This window comes from Vombatus ursinus, unplaced genomic scaffold (assembly GCF_900497805.2).
Source record: "Vombatus ursinus unplaced genomic scaffold, bare-nosed wombat genome assembly UNPS02010320.1, whole genome shotgun sequence".
NCBI lineage: Eukaryota > Metazoa > Chordata > Mammalia > Diprotodontia > Vombatidae > Vombatus > Vombatus ursinus.
In genome coordinates this window covers 6,969,707-6,992,871 of record NW_020950098.1, presented here as the reverse complement: position 1 = coordinate 6,992,871, position 23,165 = coordinate 6,969,707, and the positions used below count along the sequence as shown (strand labels likewise).

General features: G+C 39.8%; 1 protein-coding gene across 2 annotated transcripts in view; it reads right to left on the bottom strand.

Annotated features, from left to right (window-relative positions):
• Positions 1-23,165, bottom strand: part of PPM1H (protein phosphatase, Mg2+/Mn2+ dependent 1H) — a 306,039-nt gene that overhangs the window by 78,669 nt on the left and 204,205 nt on the right. For both annotated transcript variants that reach the window (XM_027854174.1, XM_027854175.1), the window contains one exon: positions 9,728-9,812. In XM_027854174.1, coding sequence (XP_027709975.1) covers positions 9,728-9,812 — 85 coding nt within the window. The remainder of the gene's footprint in view (positions 1-9,727; positions 9,813-23,165) is intronic.

Below are 23,165 nucleotides of genomic sequence, written 5' to 3'. Positions count from 1 at the left end.
CCCACCGCCATCTCCTTCCCTTCCTAGGAAGTGTTCTTCATGAAACTGTTATTTAGGGGTTAGTGATCTGGGTACACATGAGTGAAAAAGGGGGTTCTTCCAGGAGTGTGTCTTAATTTTCTCCAATGAAATAAGCAGAAATAGGGTTTCTGCTACATACGGTGGGGGTTTTTTTGTTTTACTTTTGACCTTACCACTAGTTTCTGAGGAACTGAATTTTTCTAACTAGTGAGGTGATAAGAAAGCAGTGCTGGCCTAGTAGCCAAGAAGACTGATGTTCAATCTGATCCTCTGATATATAATGGCTGTATTACCCTAGTCACAACCTATATAGGGATATAGGCAATTCTTTAAAGGAAGGTCACAAGCATTTATTAAGCACCTACTATGTGCTGGGCACTGTGCTTTACAAATATTATTTCATTTGATTCCCACAACAACTCTGTGAAGTTGGTGCTATTATCATCTTTATTTTACAGGTGAGGAAACTGAAGCAGGCAATGGGTAAGTGACTTGCCCAGGGTCATACAGCTAGTGTCCGAGTCTTCCTGATTCCACTGTACCCACCTACCTGGCTCTAACAATTGCAGAGAAGGGATCTATCTATACTGGTAGAGAGAGTTTCCTCATCATTGGGGAATTCCCCCTTTACCAATTAAATTATAGGTTCAGTCCCTCTCCCTAAGGACTGGGTATACTCATCTTGTTTCTCTGATATTCTACTATACTAGTCTAGGTTTTGATATTCCCTCTAATATTCACTCCTGAATTTGTGAATCTGGACTGCATTATCTCAGTTCTCCCTGTCTTCAATGAATCATAGTTTAGCTTGTTCTATCTTCTGCCTCGATAGAGGGTTGATATAGGAAATGTCTATCTGAACAATATTTCTACGTCTTTTGAGAAGCCAAAGTGGAAGACGCTATTTTACCCAAGGTGTTTTACCAGAGCCATGTGATTCCTTTTTAAATTTAGTGCCAGGAAAAAAATGTTTTCCTCACTGACGACCGTGGAATAAGCTGTGGTAATGCAAAAGCAGTGGTTCTGGCCTCAGAAAGCCTGGGCTCAGAGGCCAGAACTTGTTTATTGTTTATGTGAACTTGGACAAGTCTGTTAATTGCTCTGTGCCTCACTTTCCCTCTTCTGTTAAACAAGAGGGCTAGACTAGGTGATTTCTAAGGTGATTTCTTTCCAGCTCTAAGTCTTAGAATCTAATAATAATAACAGCAACAAAACTGGAAAAAAATAGACTAGAAAAAAGTTCAGAAGGGGCAAGATAGTTTTGCTACTACTTTGTTAAAATTAACATATATATGTTAAAATAAAGAAGGTTTATGGTGTTTTTTTTTTTTTACTATTACGTGATTAAATACTTATGTTTGTGGGTGGTTAAATTTACACTAATAAAGAAAATGGAAATGTTTCACATGAACTAATATTCTTCCTTCGTCAGATGGTAAGAACTATATATAGTCTGATATATTTCCCTTTTTCATCTTTTGCTTGATCACTCAAAGATAAATTCAGAATTCAAGTCTAGTCATGAACTCATCCCAGGTACCTAGTAATATCTATGTTTCTGCTCCTTTTTAATAATTTTTTTGGGTTGAAAAAATTTTTTATTGTTTGATTTTGCAAGGAAGGTATCTCAAATTATTTTTGGAAATAGACAAGATACAAATCCTAAATAACTCAATAAACAAAATGTAGACCTTTTAAAGTAGTTGGGAGTTTCCATAATAGGGCACATTTACAAGGTTCCACAAAAGTGTTTATTAGGTACCTCTTATGTTTTAAACACTGTGCTAAGTGCATATAGGTAGTGAATATATAAAATACATAAAGGAGATATAGAGTAACCATGAAAGGGAAGACACTAGTGTCTGGGGGCAAGAGGTATAGAAGCACACTGCCTACCCTCCTTTTCTTAGGTTCTTTAGTACTCATATTAGACAATGTTTTAGTTTAAAGTCACTTTTGTTAACTATCAATTCTGAAACAACTGCTTTTCTCCTTTACCAAAGGCCTAACCACTTTCTTTGAAGAAAATGGGGAACTCTGTTCTCCCTAAAGATGGAATAAGGGTGGCCAACCACCCTCATTTGGCCTACATAATGAGAAGACAGGACTCACTGGAAAAGACCCTAATGTTGGGAAAGACTGAAGTCAAAAGGAGAAAGGGATGGCAAAGATCCATCATATTAAGGCAGAGGAGAGATTAGAATGTTTTCAGTTCAAGGTGATTCACGGGTAAAGAAAGTGTAAGGTCACAAATGAAATATAATGAGTGACGATGTCAAAACTACCAGTGGATTAACACTCAGATGAGATCGCTCTCTGAGAGTCAGTGCTCAGGACTTGATTTATGAGACTATACCTTTAAAAAAAAAGAATTCTCATGTTTCTGAGAAAAACTGAAGGAGAAATATAAAACTGGGGAAGTCTAAGGTACAACATAGGCAGGACTTTTCTATCATGGAACCACTCCTAACTTGTATCTAAAAACACTGACGTTCAAGAATATGCTCTTAGGAACTTTCTAAATTCTGCACGTCACTGTCTAGGTCGACATGGGAATTTATACATCAAAGAATCGCATGGGACCCGGAGTTATAAAGGGCTCGCCATAACAACGAAGGTCACATGTCACTTCTCCAGCCATTTCTATATTTGGACCCTTCTTGTTTTCTTCCATTAAATCACAGAAAGAACATGTGTTCATAAAGGTAATAAAAAACACCTGTCTTCATCTCCATATCCAATTTTCCCATACATATGCACATCCTTAATTTTTATTTCACGTACAAGAAGTGAAAATAGAAAATTCTGTGTAAAGTCACACACCTATCCCCTACCACACAACTGGCAGAAAACAAAAGCTGGAATACTTTTGAGAGGTGGGGGGCAGGATCAAAACAAGGGCTGCCACAGGGCAAGGGGGACCGTTTCTTGGAACAGTACCACACTCTAAAAATCCAGAAAAATGGGACTCATGGTAGATATGAAAAATGTATCTGTTGGGTTTTTTTTCCCACTGACTTTTTTTATTAGAATATTTTTAGACTTGTACAATTTTATGGAAGGAAAGAAAAGGGAGGGGAAGGGGGACTGCGGTGGGGGACACAAAAAGTGGAGTCTAATCTTCCATCACACTGTGAACTGCTCTTTTAAGAGCAAAGAGAAGATAAAGCTCTGCTATCACGCCTCCTGATTGAAGCCAGGCTCACTCAGTTTAACAACTATCTCTCAAGGTTAAGTGGAAGGCAGGGAGGAGGGCCAGCTCATCTCACGACTACACTCCATCTTTAAAGCAGGGTTCGGGCTTAAGGTACGCTCTTCCTAAGTCACTACTGAGCATAAAGAATTGCAGAGAGCTAAGAGGCCGACTCGTGGCTGCTCACTTGAAGCCCCTTCTGAGACCCGGCACCAGGAAAAACAGGAAGACGGACAAAGTCATTTTACAGATACAGAGTCTAAAACTGCGGTTCTGAGGAATCACTTTAGATGACATTGCACTTATGTGTATTAAATGTGCATGTGAAACCAGCTTTCTTCTGTTCTGTACACTAGCCTTGATGAAAAACAGCTGCAGGCTTGGATTATTCTGCTGGGATGGAAGCACTCTCTGGAGCTTGATGGCACATCTTAATGTAATCAAATCAGAGTTTATAAATATGTCTCAACCCAACAGACGAAAGCCATTACTCTCCCACCTCAGACCTATCAAAGCACCCAGACTAAGGATCGGGTCCTGACTGTCACCTTGAAACAGAGGTGGGTGAAGTTTCAGTCATGTATTTCAATGAGGATACAAAACATTACAACATGACAGGGAGGTGAGCCCCATATAAGTAAAGGCTGTAGGCCAGGACCAGTTATTTCCCCAGGTTTGTTTCTTGCCTCTGCAAAATCATGGTTCTGTTAAAGGAAAAAAAAAAGATCTCCTCTGGTCTAGTTTGTTGGGTGCTCTCAAAATAATTTATTAATTGATCAATGTGGAAAGATGAGAAATAATAGTTTTTCTTTTCTTTCTTTCTTCCTTCTTTCCTTCTGCCAGGTACGGTGGCACACACTTATAATACAAGCTACTGAAGACTGGAGGATCTCCTGAGCTAGAGAGTTCTGAACCACCATGGGCTAAGACAACTGGGTGCTGCCCTAAATTTTACATCAACATGGTGAGCTCCTGGTGGGAGGGGGAAATGAGGGTGGGGAGAGGTACCAGGTTGCCTAAGGAGTAGCAAACTAGCCCAAATTGGAAATGGAACAGGTCAAAGTTCCCGATTAATGGGACTGGTTGGGCCCATGAGTAAGCCTGGGTGAGATGGGAAGACCTAGTCTTTAAAAAAAAAAAAAAAGGCAGGGAAGGAAAGATAAAAAAGAAGGAAAGGACAGAAACCAAAAAGAAAGTGATGTGCCAATCTTTTTGTGGTAGCTAAGAATACGAAATCGAAGGGATGCCCATCAACTGGGGAATGGCTAAACAAGCTGTGGTATATGATTGTAATGGAATGTTATTGTGCTACAAGAAATGATAGGCAAGATGATTTCAGAAAAATCTGGAAAGACTTACATGAACTAATGCATAGTGAAGTGATCAGAACCAGGAGAACATTGTACACAGTAATAGCAATATTGTTCGATGAAGAACTGTGAATGACTTAGCTATTCTCAGCAATACAATCATCTAAGACAATCAGAAAGGACCAATGATGAAGCATATTTTCTGCCTCCATAGAAAGAACTGATATTGTTTGAATACAGACTGAAATGTGCTATTTTTCACTTTCTTTCTTTCGTTTTATACGAGCTTTCTTGGACAAAATGACTAATATGGAAATGTTTTACATAATTGCACATATATAACCAATATCCGATTGCCTACCGTTTTTGGGAGAGGGGGTCGGGAGGGACAGAATTTGGACCTCAAAACTTTAAATAAAATGTTAAAATTAAAAAAAAAACCAAATGATCTGCCAAGGTAGTAAGACAATGGAAGTCTCCATGACCACACATGTGCCACATTCACCAAGATGAAGTCATAATCTATAGCCTTGCTAAATTAGCTCTTTTGCCTGAAAAACAGCTAATGTCAGACTTCCCCACAGATCCAAATGAAACATCCAAAGAGGTCAGAAAACAAAGTATCTTATCACATCAAATAGTTTGAAAAAATTTGGATTTTGCATGCCAAGAACAACCATCACTGATACTTCAAAACATTTAGCTGCTGACTGTGTGTCTCTGGGCAAGTTACTTTATCTCAATAAAACTTCAGTTTCTTCATTTATTTCACTGATTCTATGCTATGTGATATACTATGATTTATATTTTGTAGATTCCATAAAATGTAATGTTGATCTGATGGCCTCTCATGGGACTCTTCCAAGCTCTAAATCTATGATCTATCATGTTTCATACACAAACTTCCTGAATTCCAAATTCCATTAATTATATTTTTGGTGAAATCACTAATAATTTACTCAGAGTAAGCAGTCTTTGAACTTCCGACAATTCCAGTAAAGGACATTAAAAAAAATACCTGGGTATTTTGAAATCTTAATGTTCTTTCCATCACATCATAAAAAAAACAAAATGAGATCTAACCAGTGACTGGGGAATAAATGTTTAACTTTTTAGTGGTATTTTAGTTAGGCCAGTGGAGTCAAATAGGAAATTACAAATCACAGAGTTTGTTTAATGCAGCTCCATCGGCTACTCGAATGACCGAATATAGTCACTCAATCATGTGTTCATTCATCCTCCTTCACACTGCATGCAAATCCCAAATGGTGAAGACAGAATTAGGCTTGTCATACTTAGAGTACAGTATATTAACATATACAGTATGGAATACAGTAATATATCTGTACTCTGAACTATGATACATAATTGAGAGTTGATCTATTGTTATATCTATTGTCACACGTACTAGGTACCATGGTAGTTGTGCAATGCCTATGAATATTAAGTTGTGGCCAACATTATTACTTTATTAAGAAATGGAAATAAAGCCTCAGGGGGGTTAACTGAATTGCCTGGAGTCCTATAACTAGTTAGTGTTTGAGCTGGAAAAGAAGCCATAGAAGATTCATAACAACTCATGCAGAAGAAAGCAAGTAGAACCAGAAGAGAGAGAAGTCCAACAATTACAACGTAAATGAAAACAACACCAAAAGGTAGCCATAGTCTGATGAACTGTGATGACCCATCTCAGTCCTGAAAAACTGATGATGAAACACTCCTCTCAATAGAAAGGTGGGGGACTACAGACACAGAATGGAGTATACATTAAGATACGCAGTCACTGAAGAGGGTGGATTTGCTCAAATGATTTTCTTCATTAGAAAGGAGAGTTCATGTGTATGACTTATTCTCAGCAATACAATGATCCAAGACAATCCTAAAGCACTCATGATGAAACATGCTATCTGCCTCCAAAGAAAGAACTGGTATTACCTGAATGCAGACTAAAACATACTAAATTTTCTTTTCTTTCTTTCCCTTCCTTCCTATCTTTCTGTCTTCCTTTTAAGTATTCCTGTAGAAAATGACTAATATGGAAATGTTTTACATTATTGCACATGTATAACCTATATCAGATTGCTTACCATATCAGGAAGGGAGAAGGTAAGGGGAGGGGATAGAATCTGAAACTCAAAACTTTAAAAAATGTTAAAACAATTTTTAACATGTAACTGGGGAAAAATATTATTTTAATAAAGAGAGGAAAGTTCAATGTAGGAAAAGTTTAAGGGGAAATGACTAATTAAATAATATTTAAAATTTAAATATTTAAAATATATTACATATAAATTATTTAAAATATTTAAAAATATTTTCTCAATCAAAAATTTATTTTCTCTTCTACCCTTCACTGGAAAAAAAAAAGAAAGTAAAACAAAACCCTTGTATCAAATATATATAGTGAAGTAAAACAAATCCCTACATTGACTGTGTCCAAACAATTTATGTCTCATTGTGCTTCTTCAATCTATCACCTGTCTGTCAAGAGGTAAGTACCATGCCTCGTCATAAGGCCCCTGGTTCATGGATGGTCACTATGTTGATTAGAATTCTTATATCTTTCCAAGTTATTTGTCTTCATTAATGTTGTCACATCCTATAAGCTGTTTTCCTTGTTTGCAGACATAACATTTTATAAAACAAAATAAAAACAGGAAGAACCTTGACCAAATTTCCTTCTCATTGTTCTCGAATTGTTTTAAAGTTTCTTCTTTGCAACAAGCCTGTTAGTATTCCTAACGACCTCACTTTTTTTTTTTTTTAAAGCAAAGATTTAGGTAGAAGAGGCAAGGACTTTTGCAATACGAATACTCTAGTTGGACTTGACAGTTTCAAGGCACAGCCTCTTAACAAATGACCAATCCCTGTTGGAACAAAAAAAAAGCAGAAAACCAGGATGTTTATGCATTCCATTTCTAATTGGACCAACTTACTGGCCCAACTGCTCAGAGAAGAGCGACATGGGGATTTCTGAACTACGTGGGGAAAGTACTCTAATCATGGAGGAATTTAGATTATGTCAAGTGCTTGTAGTTCTACAGGATACAGTGTCTAAACAGATGATTCAAATACATATATGCATGTATGTATGCATGTATGCATGCACGGGCTAAGCTGTGTGCTCCTGGAAGCAGCTTGTTAGCTCAGTGGATAAAGCTCTGGGTCTGGAGTCTGGAAGACCTGAGTTCAAATCTGGCCTCAGACACTTACTAGCTGTGTGACCCTGGGCAAGTCACTTAACCTTTGTTTGCTTTAATCCACTGGAGAAGGAAATGGCAAACCACTCCCGTATCTTTGCCAAGAAAACCCCATGGACAGTAGGGTCCGCAGGGTCAGAGTCACATACAGCTGAATAACTGGACAACAACAATATACATCAAAGTCAAAATACAAAGAAACAATAATAATGATGACTAGGATTTATACAGTGCTTTTTGCAAAGTGCTTTACAAATATTATCTCATTTGATTCTCATAACAACCCTGGGAGGTAGGAGCTGTTATTGTCCCCATTTTAGAGACAAGGAGACTGAGGCAGACAGAGGTTAAATGACTTGACCAGGATCACACTGCTGATAAATGCCTGAAGTCATATTTCAATTTAGGTCTTCCTGACTCCAGGCCCAGAGCTGAAAGCACTGTGTCGCCACCTAGCTGTACAGACTGAAAACAGCTGGTTCTATAATTTGAGAATCGCTATTCAAGATTAGCAACAGCATTCCTTAGGGGAGTGCCCAAAGAAAGCCACCCTAAAGAAATCTTTGTCCTGGAAGTCTGGAGGCAGGAAAGGGCATCTTAATAAAGGAAAGTCAAATCTGAGACCGGAACAGAAAAGCTCTGAGAAATCTAACATCCCTTCACAGGACAGTCTGCCCCTCCTCCATCTCCTCTTCTAAAAAAAGGTTCATGGGTCAATTAGGTAATTCCTAAGAGATACTTCAAAGGACAAACAGCTCGCTGTCCCCCAGGACTCCCCGAATTTGTCCTCCAAGTGTCAAATGACTGAATGAAGAAAGGGTGCATGTCTCCCATTAAAGAAATGTGAGCTGGGAGTCAGGGAGAAGAAATTTACAGTATTTATGAGAGGGCAGAAATCTTTTCTTCTATGGTATTAGTGAAAGTTCCAATGTCCTTTTTCAGGTAAAAGGGGGGCCACTGGGAAGGTATAAATGTGTGTGTACCCCCCACCCCTGTGTATAAAAGTTTTTTGTTTTTTCTCTCCTCCAGCTTGTAACATACTGGCCATAGATGTGAGAAAATCTATTTCCCACAATAAGTCATCAATATTTGACAGAGGTGTAAACTGTTCCAAACGCGCAGGAAAACAATTTATAATTAAATGAAAAGAGTCACTAAAGTGTCCATACTCTCAGATCAAACTAAATTTGTAAGAAACTGGGGCATGAAAGTGGGCATAGGCTACAAGGAGGTTAATGGGGGCAAGATCCCCCACACATCCAGCACCAGCCTTTGTGGCAGCAAAGTATTAGAACCATAAGGGTGCCCTTTAATTGGGTAATGGCTAAACAAACTGTGGTATGTGAATGTAATGCAATGTTATTGCGGTGCAAGGGAAAAAAACAAGCATGAGAAATAAGGCCTGAATCAAGTAACACAGAGCAAAGAAAACAGGACCAAGAGAACAGTGTACACACGGACTGCTGTTATGTAAATGAAAACAATGCCATCAGGCAGCTGAAATCAGATTCACTTGCACTGATCAAATTTAGTTCTGGAGGACAGAGGATAAAACACAATTTTTTTTTTTGGTAGAGTGGTGGATTACAGGTACAGAACGTTGCATACACTATGAGATGTGATTGCTTTTGTTGTCTAGTCAGTTTTGCTGAACTGTTTTCCTTTGTTACTAGGGAGGGTGCAATGTGGAGTATATCAGGAAATGACAGATATAAACATGCACACAGACCCCAAAGGACTCTAATTTTTTTCATATTTAAAAAAAGTTAAAGAAAAACAATCAGTCACACTAATAACCACTGAGGGGGACTGGTTCACATCATCTCATGCAATGCCAACAAGCTTTCTCCAGGCAGAAGGTGAATGAGGTAGCACTAACACCATAAAACATCTGCCGCTTTGGGGCTCCCTGCTATACTGGCAGCACACTCATGCTCCCTTACAAAAGGGGTGACGCACAGAGCCTCCTGACACTGCTGTACTCAATCAAGTTTGACTCTTACCAGGTACTGGAGCCGCTGGCGTTCTGTCTCTGGCGTGAACTCTGAAGACATGGGGATGATTTCTCCATTCCTAACAATGATGGCTCTGAAATGGTAAGAAAACATCATCAGCTTCTAATCCGGGCAAAAAAAAAAAAAAAATCTTGTCCTGTTATGACACACAGCTTGTCTCAGACCACAGATTAAGTGAATTTAAAAAACACACAAACAACCACCACACCACAAAACCCATCAGTATGCAAATCAGAAATCCTCAATCTGGCTTCTTTTCCTCATAGCATAGCAAAAGAGCCTTGCCCAGCTCACCCTGATAGCTCTCAAAATACGGATGCCCAAATGAGCTGAGAACTATTTTGGACTCCAGGACTTTATGAGAACTCATTGCTCCAAACCCCAATGTCCACAAGAGATTCTATAGCAATGGTTCCTAAATTTATTTGGCCTACCACCCCCTTAAAAAAAAATTACTTAGCAGCCTCCTAGAAATCTACTTTCTTTAACTGTTTAACACTTTAAAAAAAAAAAACTTGCATCATTTCAAAAATTATAACATTTTAAAAAAATGATGCATCTTAAATTTAATAATTTATTGTAAATTTGTGAGTTTGTTTCCTGCATTGAAATTTTAATGATGCAATACTGAGTCATGGGGCAGCTAGGTGGCACAGGGAATAGAGCACCGGCCCTGGAGTCAGGAGGACCTGAGTTCAAATGTGACCTCAGACACATAACACTTACTAGCTGTGTGACCCTTGGCAAGTCACTTAACGCCACTGCCTTGCCAAAAAAAAAAACCAAAACAAAAAATACTGAGCCATGCAACTACATAATATTCTATTGTAAACAAGTCATTACATGTACATATTCCTGTTGATGCATGCTGAACTTCCAAACAATGCATGACAAGCTTGCCTGCCAACGCATGCTTGTTAAGACCTGTCAGCCGACTTGACCATTGATCAGTTATAATTTGCATTTTGTGTTTATTTGGAAAATAATGTAATCACTACAACTTCAACTGTGTTACACAACAGAAGAAACATTTATGAACAGTTTTTCAAAATTTTCTTTCTTCTCTTCTTTCCTTAAACTTCCACCACCCCCTTATTTTTATTCAATGCTCCACAATTGCACCTGAGGCTACTACTGCCCCTCTCCATCATTCCAGCTCCCTGAGGGGGTGGTATCGCCTACTTTGGGAACCTATGTATAGGGCTGACTTATTTAACCACCATTTTCCCTTGTTTGAATCCCCAGCCTTCAGTTTGCTGCTGAAAACCACGTTCCAGGTATTGATTCATCTGGAATCGGAATTGGAATTCTCAAAACACACAAAATAATACCTTAGTGAATTCCAGTCTATAAAAACCTAGTCAACTTTTTATTAAAAGGGATGAGGATGATGAGATGGGGGATGATAAAAACTTCAAGATCTTTTCAAAACCGACCTCAAACACTTTAGTTCCTTTATGTAAGTGGCAAGTAATTCTTCGCTGACAGAATCAGCCGCACCAGCTGAAACTGAAGTGGCCCCGACTCAGTACACTGGTAGTACCTAGCTTCCCTCTGAAATTATTTTCCATTTTCACCAACTCTATCTTACATGTAATTTTTTTGTACGTCGCCTTCCCCATTAGAATGTAAGATCCTTGAGTTTGCCTTTCTTTGTATACTCAGAGTTTGCCACAGAAGAGCTTAATAAATGCTTGTTTACTGACTTAACTAGCAGACAAGCTCATAGATGTTACCTGCAGAGTAGCCTCGGTCTGGGTGGCTAGGTGGTGCAGTGGATAGAGCACTGGGCTGGGAATCAGGAAGACTCATCTTTGTGAGTTCAAATCTGGCCTCAGATATTTACTAGCTGTGTGACCCTGGGCAAGTCACTTAACCTTGTTTGCCTCAGTTTCCTCATCTGTAAAATGAGCTAGAAAAGGAAATGGCAAATCGCTCCAGTATCTGTGCCAAGAAACCCCCCAAATGGGATCACAAACAACTGAACAACAATAACAGTCTCTATCTACACCATCACTGCCCTCCCATCCTATCACACTAGGCTCCTTCTGCTATTGCCATAGAAGTTAATGTGAGGTAGGAAAAAACAAGAGCTTTTAGAGAATCTGTGGTTTGAAGAAACAGAAAAGGTATGACAGACAGAAATGACCCAAGAGAGTGGACCCTATCTATGCAGAGCTGGTGGACCTGTAGGCTGGCATCCCTGCCCAAACAGATCTCCCCCCAACTGCTTAAATCCTATTCAATTCACTCAGTAAGGCTTCCTGAAATTCTACCAATTAGAGCTTCATTTGGGCTAATCAGGATCCTCTTTTAAAAATGCAAATGGTTCTGGGAGGATTGGGGTCTATCAGTCCTTCATATTACTGTGAAAGGGTAAATTAGTTTAATCAGATTGCTTTCTTTATAACACCTTCCTAAGCCAGCTGCTTGGAAGGGAGTTTTTTTTTTTGTTTGTTTTTTTGGCAGGGTGGGGGGGGGTGTTGGAAAGAAGGAAGGCAGAGAATTCTAGAACATGGAGCACTTCTGTGTGCAAAGAGTGGGTAGGGCAAGGGGTGATGAGGAGTTGGTGGTGCCCAAATGTAAAGAGGGGGGGTGTCCTAGGGCAGTACGGGGATACTGGGGACCAGTGGACCTGAGGCGGCAACGTGTCAAGGCCAAGCTTTGACTATTTACAGATTCTATCGAGGGCTGCACTAGGTGAAGGGGACTTTCCTTCTCCTTTCTCTCATCCCTGGCCATTTATGTTCTGGAACTAGAACTCAGCCACTCCCCACTAAAATCGTCTAATTACTCATTGTGGCAAAGAGGTGACTCTGACAGACTGTGAGCTCTGCTAAGTCTTAGCCAAGCTGGGAAGGCTTTAAGCACTGGCCTCATAACCAAAGTGCCTTTCTGCTGACTGAGGACCAATCTGGCTAAGTCTAGAGAGGTTCGTCATTAAGTTGGCCACAAAGTGATGAATTTTTCAGCCTTGGCAACCCTCAAAGATCAAGTCTCCGGAGGTGAGGGAAGTGTTTACAATCTGCATCTGTGAAGGGAGTACCTCCACTAATTAAATCATATACAGATTCCCTAATTCGGCTAATATCAGGAGTCAAACAGGCTGTATAGTAAACCCTGGGAGGAGGCACTCACCAATCACAAATCATCAGGTCTACAGGGCAAAGTTTCTGGTCCTGGGATAGACTTACTACAAGCATTATTTTTCTCATTCCCCGCCCCCCCCCCAAAACTGTCATCTCCTTAATGTGGGGAAGAATGCCCTCTTTCTCAAATGCAAATTTGTAACTAATCTATAACTTATAACAGTAAGGTAATTCTATGATACATGGGATGGCTCCCTGTGAGGGGTTGGAGTAGAGCTACAGGAGGAAAGTTAGGACGTGAAAAAAACAAAAGATATCAGTACAATTTATTATTATTACATCACCCTTGTGATGTCATTGTTCCTCTTTGAGAATGAAAGACAAATAACATTATTACTAGTTTTTTAAAAGTGTTGCCTAGTGTGCTGAGAAGTTATATGACTTACCTGCCCAGTCTGTGCCCACACAGCCAGTATGTATTAGAATAGAGACTTGAACTCAGGTCTTTCTGAGCTTTCTACTCACTAGGCCAAGCTGCCTCCCCATTTTATTTATTTATTTTTTATTTTTTTAGGCAATCAGGGTTAAGTGACTTGCCCAGAGTCACACAGCTAGTAAGTGTCAAGTGTTTGGTCTGAGGCCGAATTTGAACTCAGGTCCTCCTGACTTCAGAGTGGGTGCTTCATCCACTGCGCCACCTAGCTGCCTCCACCTCCCCATTTTATAGACAAGGGAAATGGGACTCAAGGAGATCAAGAAACTTGTACAAGGCCATATAGTGAATAAGTGGAAGTTTGGTCAAGTCCAGGGCTCTCTGGAATACGACAAACTGCCCAGCAAGGGTTAAACAATAAATGACAACGAATGGAGACATCCAGATGGGAAGTGTGTATGTAGGATGGGTGAAAATAGAAAGGGTGAACCAGGCAGGAATTCAGGAGGAACGGGGACCACTAGAGACCCGAGAATCAGAGAACCAGGAGTAGAGCGGCAGCAAAGGAGAAAGTGTAGGGATCAGAAAGGGTCAGCCCTGAGGTGGAAGAGGTATCATGATTCTCCTTTTTATTTTTGCAACAGCAATTGGCCAGACAAGACAGATTAAGGTGAGAAATTCACTTCTATCAAGCCTGTTCGCGACCCTGACTCCCATCCTAGTGCTCTGCCCACTAAAACAGGTGAGAGAAAGTGGCTGAAAGTCAGATTTCTTCAGAAGGTCATTTGGAAGATAATAGCTAAGCATCTCTTCCATTTGAATTAGAAGTCTGCTAATTTACTTTTCCAAACTGTGGGACATATGCCCCCTTCCGCCAGAACCTTGGAGGAAGAAGGGTGCAAAGCAGTGGGTAAAAATAGTAGATATTTTTTAAGTACAACTGCTGACAAACATATCTTTTTCAAAGAAAAGTTCAAGTTCAAAACACTAAAACGTGAACATAAACCACAACTTCATCTTAACTGGCAGGGGTAAAGGTTAAGGGTGGTAGAAGAGGAGCATGTTGTTACTGGGGGGTGAACAGTGGACCCCAACACAGGGAACCAGTTGCTGACCCTTTCCTCTCTTTCTGCATCCTGGGTGCATATGATTCCACACGTCTTCCCATCCTACAATAGAGCTGATGCCGAGGTTAGATATGAGCCTGAATAAATCAGCTCCTCTCACCACAGTGTTAGTCTGTCTGGAACACCTCCCAGTCCTTTTATTCCTCAATGAGTACAGGAGTTACCTGGGCAAAGGTGCCCAGACAGTTTAAGTCCTTTGGCACATACCACTTAGAAACAGGAGATGGCCATCTATCCTTCCCATCCCCTGACTCCAGGTGCCCAGCAGAACCCTAAAGAACCAAGGGGTTTTCTGCCACTACTCTGTCTTACAGAGGCAGCATGGTTCAAACCCTGGCGTTGCCAATTACTTATTACAGATATTATGACCTTGGGAATCTGACTCCATCTCTCTCAGCCTTATTTCTCCCCAACTTCAAAATACTGGGCTAGAATCAGTGGTGTCGAACTGAAATAGAAATGGATCCCTACAGGGCTCATATTGACTTAGAAAATCACAAAGAAATACTTGGTCTTTTTTTAAAGCTGTATTTGTACTGCATTTTAATTTATTTTGTTAAACATTTTCCAATTATATTTTAATCTGGTTTAGGTAGCACTCCCAGGAGTTCTGCTGGCCCCAGGTAGCCTGCAAGTTTGATTCCTCTGGGCTAAATGACCCCTTCTGGAGGGGTGTGCTGGAACCAGCTCCAACCAGTTCTCAAGCAGATTGCTCAACTTTTGGTGTGAACATTGACCACTTCAGAAACAGGCAAATGCTACAAATTAGGGTTTGATGTGATGTTTTGTTGACTGCCTAGATTTAAAAAAGTGATGCAGAAAAAGTTAATCTATTTAGACTAAAATTAAAAGTGTCTGAGCATACATATCTCCCCCTTACCCTCCCCAGCCCACTATTAAAAGATTTAACCTGATTAACTGCTGATTCTATGGCAGTGAATGCAGCACAGTAATAGCTTATACTATCTTGTGTCATTTTAATTGTATGTTTGAGATCTTTGTATTATAAAAATGGAAAATAATTCCTAATTGTATTTAAATAAAATACAAGTTCCAACATTATTTGTGTAGGCTGTTTTATGAAAAAATGTGACAGTTTGACATATTTCTTGTAAGTTTAATAATTTTTTTTCCCTAAAAAGGGATGGGTGGGTGGGTCATGAAGTTACCTAAAGTAAGGAAGCGATTATGCTAGTTGCATATCAAAGGCATCTCTCTGGGTAATCTGGGCAGATGACTGAGAAAATACTGAAGATTCACTCTTGTCTGCCACTACACAAAGTCTTCCTTGGGAAGCCCCTAGGCCTGGTGAATCTGAGCGCTCAACACTGTAGCTGAACTGCAGCAAAGGACACAGAAAATAAAATGGTCATCGTTTCAGTTGGGCATGGGCCAGTAGACTGAAGAGATAGGGCTACTGCGGTGGTTTTTCTAGAACGAAGCAAACATTCTTAGCAGCTGGCAAGAGACACAGAAAAAAATAAGGCATCTCAGTATCAGGAGGCAGAAAGGGTGAGAGGGTTGTTTCAGTGACTTGTAAAACATTACACTCTACAGGAGGACCTGAGTTCAAATCTGGTCTCAGACACTTGACACTTACTAGCTGTGTGACCCTGGGCAAGCCACTTAACCCCGATTTCCTCAACAAAAAAAAAATGCTTAAAAATTACACTTTATTATAGTTCTCCCAGAACCAACGTGTGTATATATATATATATATATATGTGTATATATATATATAATAGTGTCACAATAATAATTTCCCGGGGCAGCTAGGTAGCGCAGTAGATAGAGCACCGGCCCTGAAGTCAGGAGGACCTCAGTTCAAATCCAGCCTTGGACCAAGCACTTGACACGTGCTAGCTGTGTGACGTTGGGCAAGTCACTTAACCCCAAATGCCTCACTAAAAGAAAACAAAAAAACAAAAATAATTTCCTTCATCAAAATGTAGAATAAAAGAAAAGAAAAAAAAAGCTGTTTTGGAACCAATTCTGACCAGAATTCAAGGAGGAACTAGAGGTGAAGATAAAATGATGAGAAACTTATGAAAAATATGGTGACATCATCTTGGAGCCTAAGACAGAGAAGGGGAATATTACGCATTATCTGATGTACATCCTAGATTTTGGGTGAATGGATTGTCAAGAGTTTAAGAGAAAGGCTAAGTAAAATGCTATAGCCTAGCTTTCTATACAGAGGGATGTTATCTTAAGAGATCAGCTAGGTGGTATGGTGAATAGAGTGCAGAGCCTTGAAGACTCAAGTTCCTGAGTTCAATCTGACCTCAGACACTTACTAGCTGTGTAACCCTGGGAAGTCACTTAAGCATATTTGCCTCAGTTCCCTTATCTGTAAAATACGCTGGAGAGGAAATGGAAACCACTGCAGTATCTTTGCCAAGAAAACACCAAATGGGGTCACGAAGAGTCAGACACAATTGAAATATGACTGAATAACAATATTTCAAGAGGAACAATTGTGAAAAATGAAATGACGTGTGAACAAATTCCAAGAAGAAGAAGGGTTACAAAAGCAAGGAACTAATTGGTCATCTAAGATTCCCAGATATGAGAATCTGAGAATTGCAGAATTGGAAGAGACATGAAATCACCAAATCCAAGGTCTAGCCAAAGCTCAGCCCAAGATATCTCCAACTTTACCATCCCCACACCCCTCCAAAAAATCCATGCTTCCGAGGAACTCAAAAGCGGCGTTTTCCTCCAGTGTAGTGCATAACCTTCCCCGACATATCTTGATGTATCATATTCAAAGCACGAACCACAAAGGCAACATCCTCAAGGAGTCATCCAGCCTCCAACTGAAAACCCATTCCATCTCCAGGTAGCTCATTCTACATTTTTACAGTTTCAATTCTTGGGAAGTTTCTCCTTTCGTTAAGCTAAAATTTCCCTACTCCCACTCCCACCCCTGCCACAATATCTACCCACTGGTCTTTTCTAAAGCCAAGCAGAAAAAACTCCCTCTTCCAGGACAGCACTTCAAACATTTGATGACTTTTTTATGTTCTCCCTAAGTCTTCTCATATCCAGTTCCTTCAGTCAGACCTTCCTGATACTCTTTTGAATTCCCTTTACCATTTTAGTTATCCTGAGCTAGTATCTCTTCCGAGAGGAACTATTCCAGACTTGATTCTGTACTTAAGATGTGATCTGAAAAATGGCTGAGTACAGCGGGAGGACTGCTTCACTATCGTGCTGGACACCATTTCTAATGAAGTCCTTTACAAATATTATCTCCATAATACCCCCATTTTACAGGTGAGGAAACTGAGGCAGACAATAGGTTAAGTGATTTGCCCAGGGTCAGATGGTTAGCGTCTGAGGCCATATTTGAGCGCAGGTCTTCCTGACTCCAGGCTCAGCGCTCAATCCACTGCACCACCTAGATACCCCTGAAACCCATGGCAGGAATGGTCTCACTTCCATAACTACCTTTTATTCATTTTGTATGTATTATGTGTGTGTACATATGTATGTATGTGTGTGTGTGTGTATATATATATGTATATATATACTTACTGTATGTAGGTACGTATGTTGTCTCCTCCATTAAAATGTAAGCTTCTTAAGGGCAAGGACCTTCTCTTTTGTCTTTGTACACCCAGCACTCAGTGAAAAGTCTGGCACATAGTAAACATTTAACAAATGCTGACTGATTCATTAGGCAGGAGAAGGGTAGAATTAAAAAATGGACTATAGACTTTTTATACCTCCAGGGCAAAAAGGCCCTACGGGTGAACTCAGGTGATTAGATGGATGGATCCAAAACTGAAGCATCTCCTAAGATGGTCAGAGTTGGACCCATTAACTTTATCAGGTACCTGTGGTGATTTACCTGCATGTAACATTCCTGGAAAACAGTTTTGTTTTGCTCAAGACAACATACATTCAACAAACTTTCTGAGCTCCTATCATAAAAAGGCATGGTGCAAGATAAAAAGTTGAATAAAATTTGTTTTTTACTGTGGAAGCATCCCCCAAATGCCCAACCCCGCCTTTTCGGTTATATATGACAATGCTGGGGTGCACTTTAGTCCAAAGGCCCTGGTAACTCTGAACGAGGAAAATTATCAGTATTTTCTTAACTATCAACAAACCAATGTCTAACACTGAGATCTTTTTATAACATCCCTATCAAAAGCCTAATCAGCCTCTAAAAACTGTGAGGCCTGATGAGCCCAGGAAGGAATTTTCCCTGACACTGAAGAGATTAAGAGGAATTAATGACTTTGATTAATTCATTTAATAAAGTACAGTCAGTTCTGCTACAAGGAAACATGCATTCCCAAAACCACTGCGCTATGCAAAATCACACAATTAAAACTATAGAGCTTATGGGAAAATGGAATTAGGGGCACAACACTTCCAGCCACTGATAGTTCTTTTATTTTCGCAGTCTTGTTTCTGATGGTTTGTAATGCATATTTCTTTATGACTATATTCTTGTTTCCTTTAAAAGGCTTGACTATTTCAAGCTTCTCTTCAATACTTAAAACGTTCCTTTTGCATGTATTGCTTAGTGTTTTTGAACCAGAAAGATTAGACATGTTTGGGATATTGAATTGAGTGGTGTTTACACACACACATACACACACACGTGTGTATATGTATGTATATTGAAAAGTACATAAATATGAAATAGTAAAATATAACCTTGTAGGAGATAAGTGGCAGGTGTGTGTGTGTGTGTGTTTGTGTGTGTGTGTATTTCTGTATTCCTACTTGGCTCAGCTGGATACAGTTTCTGTGTGTAACTAGGGTTTCTCAAAGAAGAAACTGCGTGTAAGCAAACGTGAAATTCATATTAGGCCCAAATTATTCCCTAATACATCAATCAAGTTGGAACAAATTCCTGTTTTGAAAACAAGTGTTCGAACAGAATGGACTATCACCTTTGACCAGACTGAAAAGAGAAACCTTAGATGGAATGGTTAAGGAAGGAAGGAATTGTTTCAGGACAATGATTCTTCAAGGTACACAGAAAATTAAATGACTATTATTCTGCTTGACGAAATCAAAACTACTGCCTGAACTTTGTAACCATGCTTTATATTATTGTAGAATTCTGTGTTTTGTTTTGGGAATATTATGGATTGTGAGTGGAAATGGCTAAATGGCTAAAGTTAGAGATATTTTGAAAGGCAGAGTGGCCTTTTGGATTTTCTCTCTCTCTTATCAGGGATGCTTAGGATTATTTACTTAACAAATTGGTCCCAGGTAGATCTGTAGTTAAAATGCATAGTTCAGGATTTTTCTTCTAGATTATCCTCATGGAGCTTCTAGGCTAGTAAAATTCAGTTGTCAGTTATAAATTACTTCTTTGGGAGACTTCAAGGGGATATGAGGAAAACTCTACTCTGTTTTTTTCTTCTGTCTATTGCATGGCATTGTGACACCTTTACTGTATTTATCTTGCTGACCATTTTTCTTGCTTGTAATTATGAAAGCGGAGGTGTCAGTCTTTAGGCAGAAGCAGCAAAGGTAGGGGACTTGGTATCTGATCATAACTTCCTTTGATAATTTTAACGAACAAATGCAAAACTGAATGAATAAATGTAAAACGTTTTCATTTCAATTCAGATAATCACTGCTGGCATGACACATGTTAAGTAACTACGCAGTTTTGCAGACATTTACATAGATGGTAATTCACCCATGCATGCAAATTTAGTCCTGTTTGGAAAAACAAAATCTTCTTCTGTACCGTGATATTAAGAAGGAATTAAACAATATCAGGGCTCTTAGGGGGTACAGTGGATAGAGTGCTGGGCCTAGAAGACTCATCGTTCTGAGTTCAAATCTGGACTCAGACACCTATTAACGGTGTGACCCTGGGCAAGTCACTTAACCCTGTTTCCTCATCTGTCAAATGAGCTGGAGGAGGAAACGGCAAACCACTCCAGTATCTTTGCCAAGAAAACCCCAAATGAGGTCATCAAGAGTTGGACACAATTGAAATGACTGAACAAAAACACGTCAGCCCAGTTGGCTTCCAGGCTTTTTAATATTCCAATTACGCTGACTTTTCCAACCTGATTGTTTATGCTTCTTTTTTTCTCACCTGGTTGTACCACTCTGGGACATTTGACTTTTTCACCATGCCCCTCCATTGGGTGCTTCTTCTGCCCCACTTTCTTCAGCCTTCTTTTGGGTACTGTCTTTCCCATTAGACTGGAAGCTCCTTGAGAGCAGGGGCTGCCTTCCTTTTTTCGTATTTTTATCTCCAGCACTTAGCTCACTGCCTGGCACGTAACAGACGCTTAAGTGCTTCCTGACTATGGACAAACTTTGTTCTTTTCATCCCTCTGACCTCTGGATCCATGTGCCAGAGTGCTAGCTTTCACTTGAGGGCAGGCTAGTTGCTGATGAAGGGCTTTCAAAGGAAACTGAATATACCTGATAATCCTGAGAACCTCAGGCTGGGATACCCCTCCATCCCTTGCCCCTATCCCTCCCAAACTCAGCTCTTCCTAGGAACAGACTCTTTGTAGCTGTGTTCTCCTCTAGGATAATACATCACCTTTTACAACATGTAACTCCTTGCTTGTATATCATATGTTTTACAGCGGCAACTCACTGAACACTTGTCTTAGCTAAATTACAAAAGCCTGGAATAGTCATTATATTTAAGAAGGGGCTGTCAAGAGTTGTTTTCTCTTCCTAGATTCTGAGATGGGTAAGTGTCTAGACACCAAGTTTATTTCTATGGGCAGTCCTATATGCAGTACAGGACTGCTCACTTGGTTAAGGGAACAGAAAGATGAAGAAGAAAAAGGATTGGTGTGGAGTCATGCCACTTCCCAATCCAGCCTGCTTTATCTACCTACCACTAAAGCAGGGAAGAGAATAAGTATTTATATAGTGCCTACTATGTGTCAAGCATCGTACTAAATGCTTTACAAATATTATCTCACTTGATTCTCAAAACAACCCTGGGAGATGGATGCTGTTAATATCCCCGTTTTATAGTTGACGAAGCTGAGACAAATAGAGGTTATGTGACTTGCCCAGGGTCACAAAGCTATTAAGTGTCTGAGGCTGCATTTGAACTTACTCCTTCCTGCCCCCAGGCCCAGCACTCCACTAGCTGCCTTAAGAGGAAAGGGGCAGCCATAACCAGTGAGGGCTAAGGACAAATAGATACAAGTATATGGCTAAAGTAGGGTGTGGAGGGACAGCTGGGGGGCCAGTCGATAGAGCACCAGCCCTGGATTCAGGAGGACTTGAGTTCAAATCCGGGGCAGACACATAACACTTACTAGCTGTGTGACCCCGGGCAAGTCACTTAACCCCATTGCCTAGTCAAAAAATAAATAAATAAATAAAGTAGGGTGTGGAGATATATCAAGGTGACACACAACTAAAGGAGAGGTATAACTAATTCACAGAGAATGTTGATATAAAATATGTGATATCTATGACTTTTGGCTCAGTCCAATAATATTTGTAATTTATAGAAGCATTTATGAGGTACAAGGGCACTGTAATAAGAAGAACGAATGAAAAGCATGGAGTAAATGTTGTCTATGTGACAGAAACTGTACTAAATTGGATATATCAATACAAAGAGCAGGACAGTGTATATCCTCAAGGAGCTTACATTCCAGCTGGGGATGAAAACACCAATAAGGGAGTGGTAGCCAGAGTGGGATGTTTTGTGAGCTAGGAATTCACAGGGAGGGCAGACAGAGCCATGCGGTAATTGACTGCGAAGCTGTCTACAAGAATGGTAGATGATTGATTTGATAACTGTTCTCAGAGAAAGAAGTGGAAAGCGTGGAGTCCATAATATCCTGGGGATTGTAACATAGATAGATATGATAAGATTTCACCAATAAGGAGAGCATGTTCCAAGGGCAGAACTGGAGGGTAGAGGTGGAAGCTTCTGGGCACCATCTTGACTTGCCATGTAGGATGGGCAAGGTCTGGGGTCAACTAGATGTGGCAAATTCTCACTAGTCAAGAGGTCATAGTCCTAGGGCAAAAGCTAGAGGATCAGATCAGAAGACTATGAGCTATTATAAATAACAACTTCGATAGCTTCATTTTTAATATGTTCATGTACTATTTTCTTAGTAATGATCTGATGGAATAAGCTTTTAAATACTGAGTAATTTGGTGTATTTTGGATAGTCAATGCAAATGGACTGGAACTGAATAGGAGGAAACAGGGCTAGACAGCATTTTCACTCATTCCAGCTTTTTCCCTGACACAAAAACTCTTTTCATCACTGTCCTGGGGATGTTTTAGAACTGCATATCATGCAATATTACAAATACCAAAGACTCCACATTGATGGTACCCAAAGGGCAAAGGAAAGATGCATGGTAGATATAAGCAGGCTACATATAACACATTGCCAACAAGTATTTTCACGCAAGAAGTCAAATGGAAGTCATCAAGGAGTGAAATAACCCAAAAAGCAGGTGGGCCTGGTATGCAGTAGTGACATGACAGATGGATGGTTTATTGAACTGGTAGCCAAAGCCATGGATACAGAAGAAAATTTCTACAGGAGATCCATGGAGTAGATGGATAAGAATCGCTTAGCATGACAAAACATGGATAGATCACAATATCTCTTGGTGATGGGAGTACTAACATGAATGAGATCATGTATCTATTGAACTACTTTAAATAAATCATACACATTATAAATAAACCATTTTTAGGTGGGCAGGATGTGGGAAGGAAAAATGAATGCCTGAAAATTGGAAAAAAAAATCAAAAACACACAAAAACATAAAGGCATCCA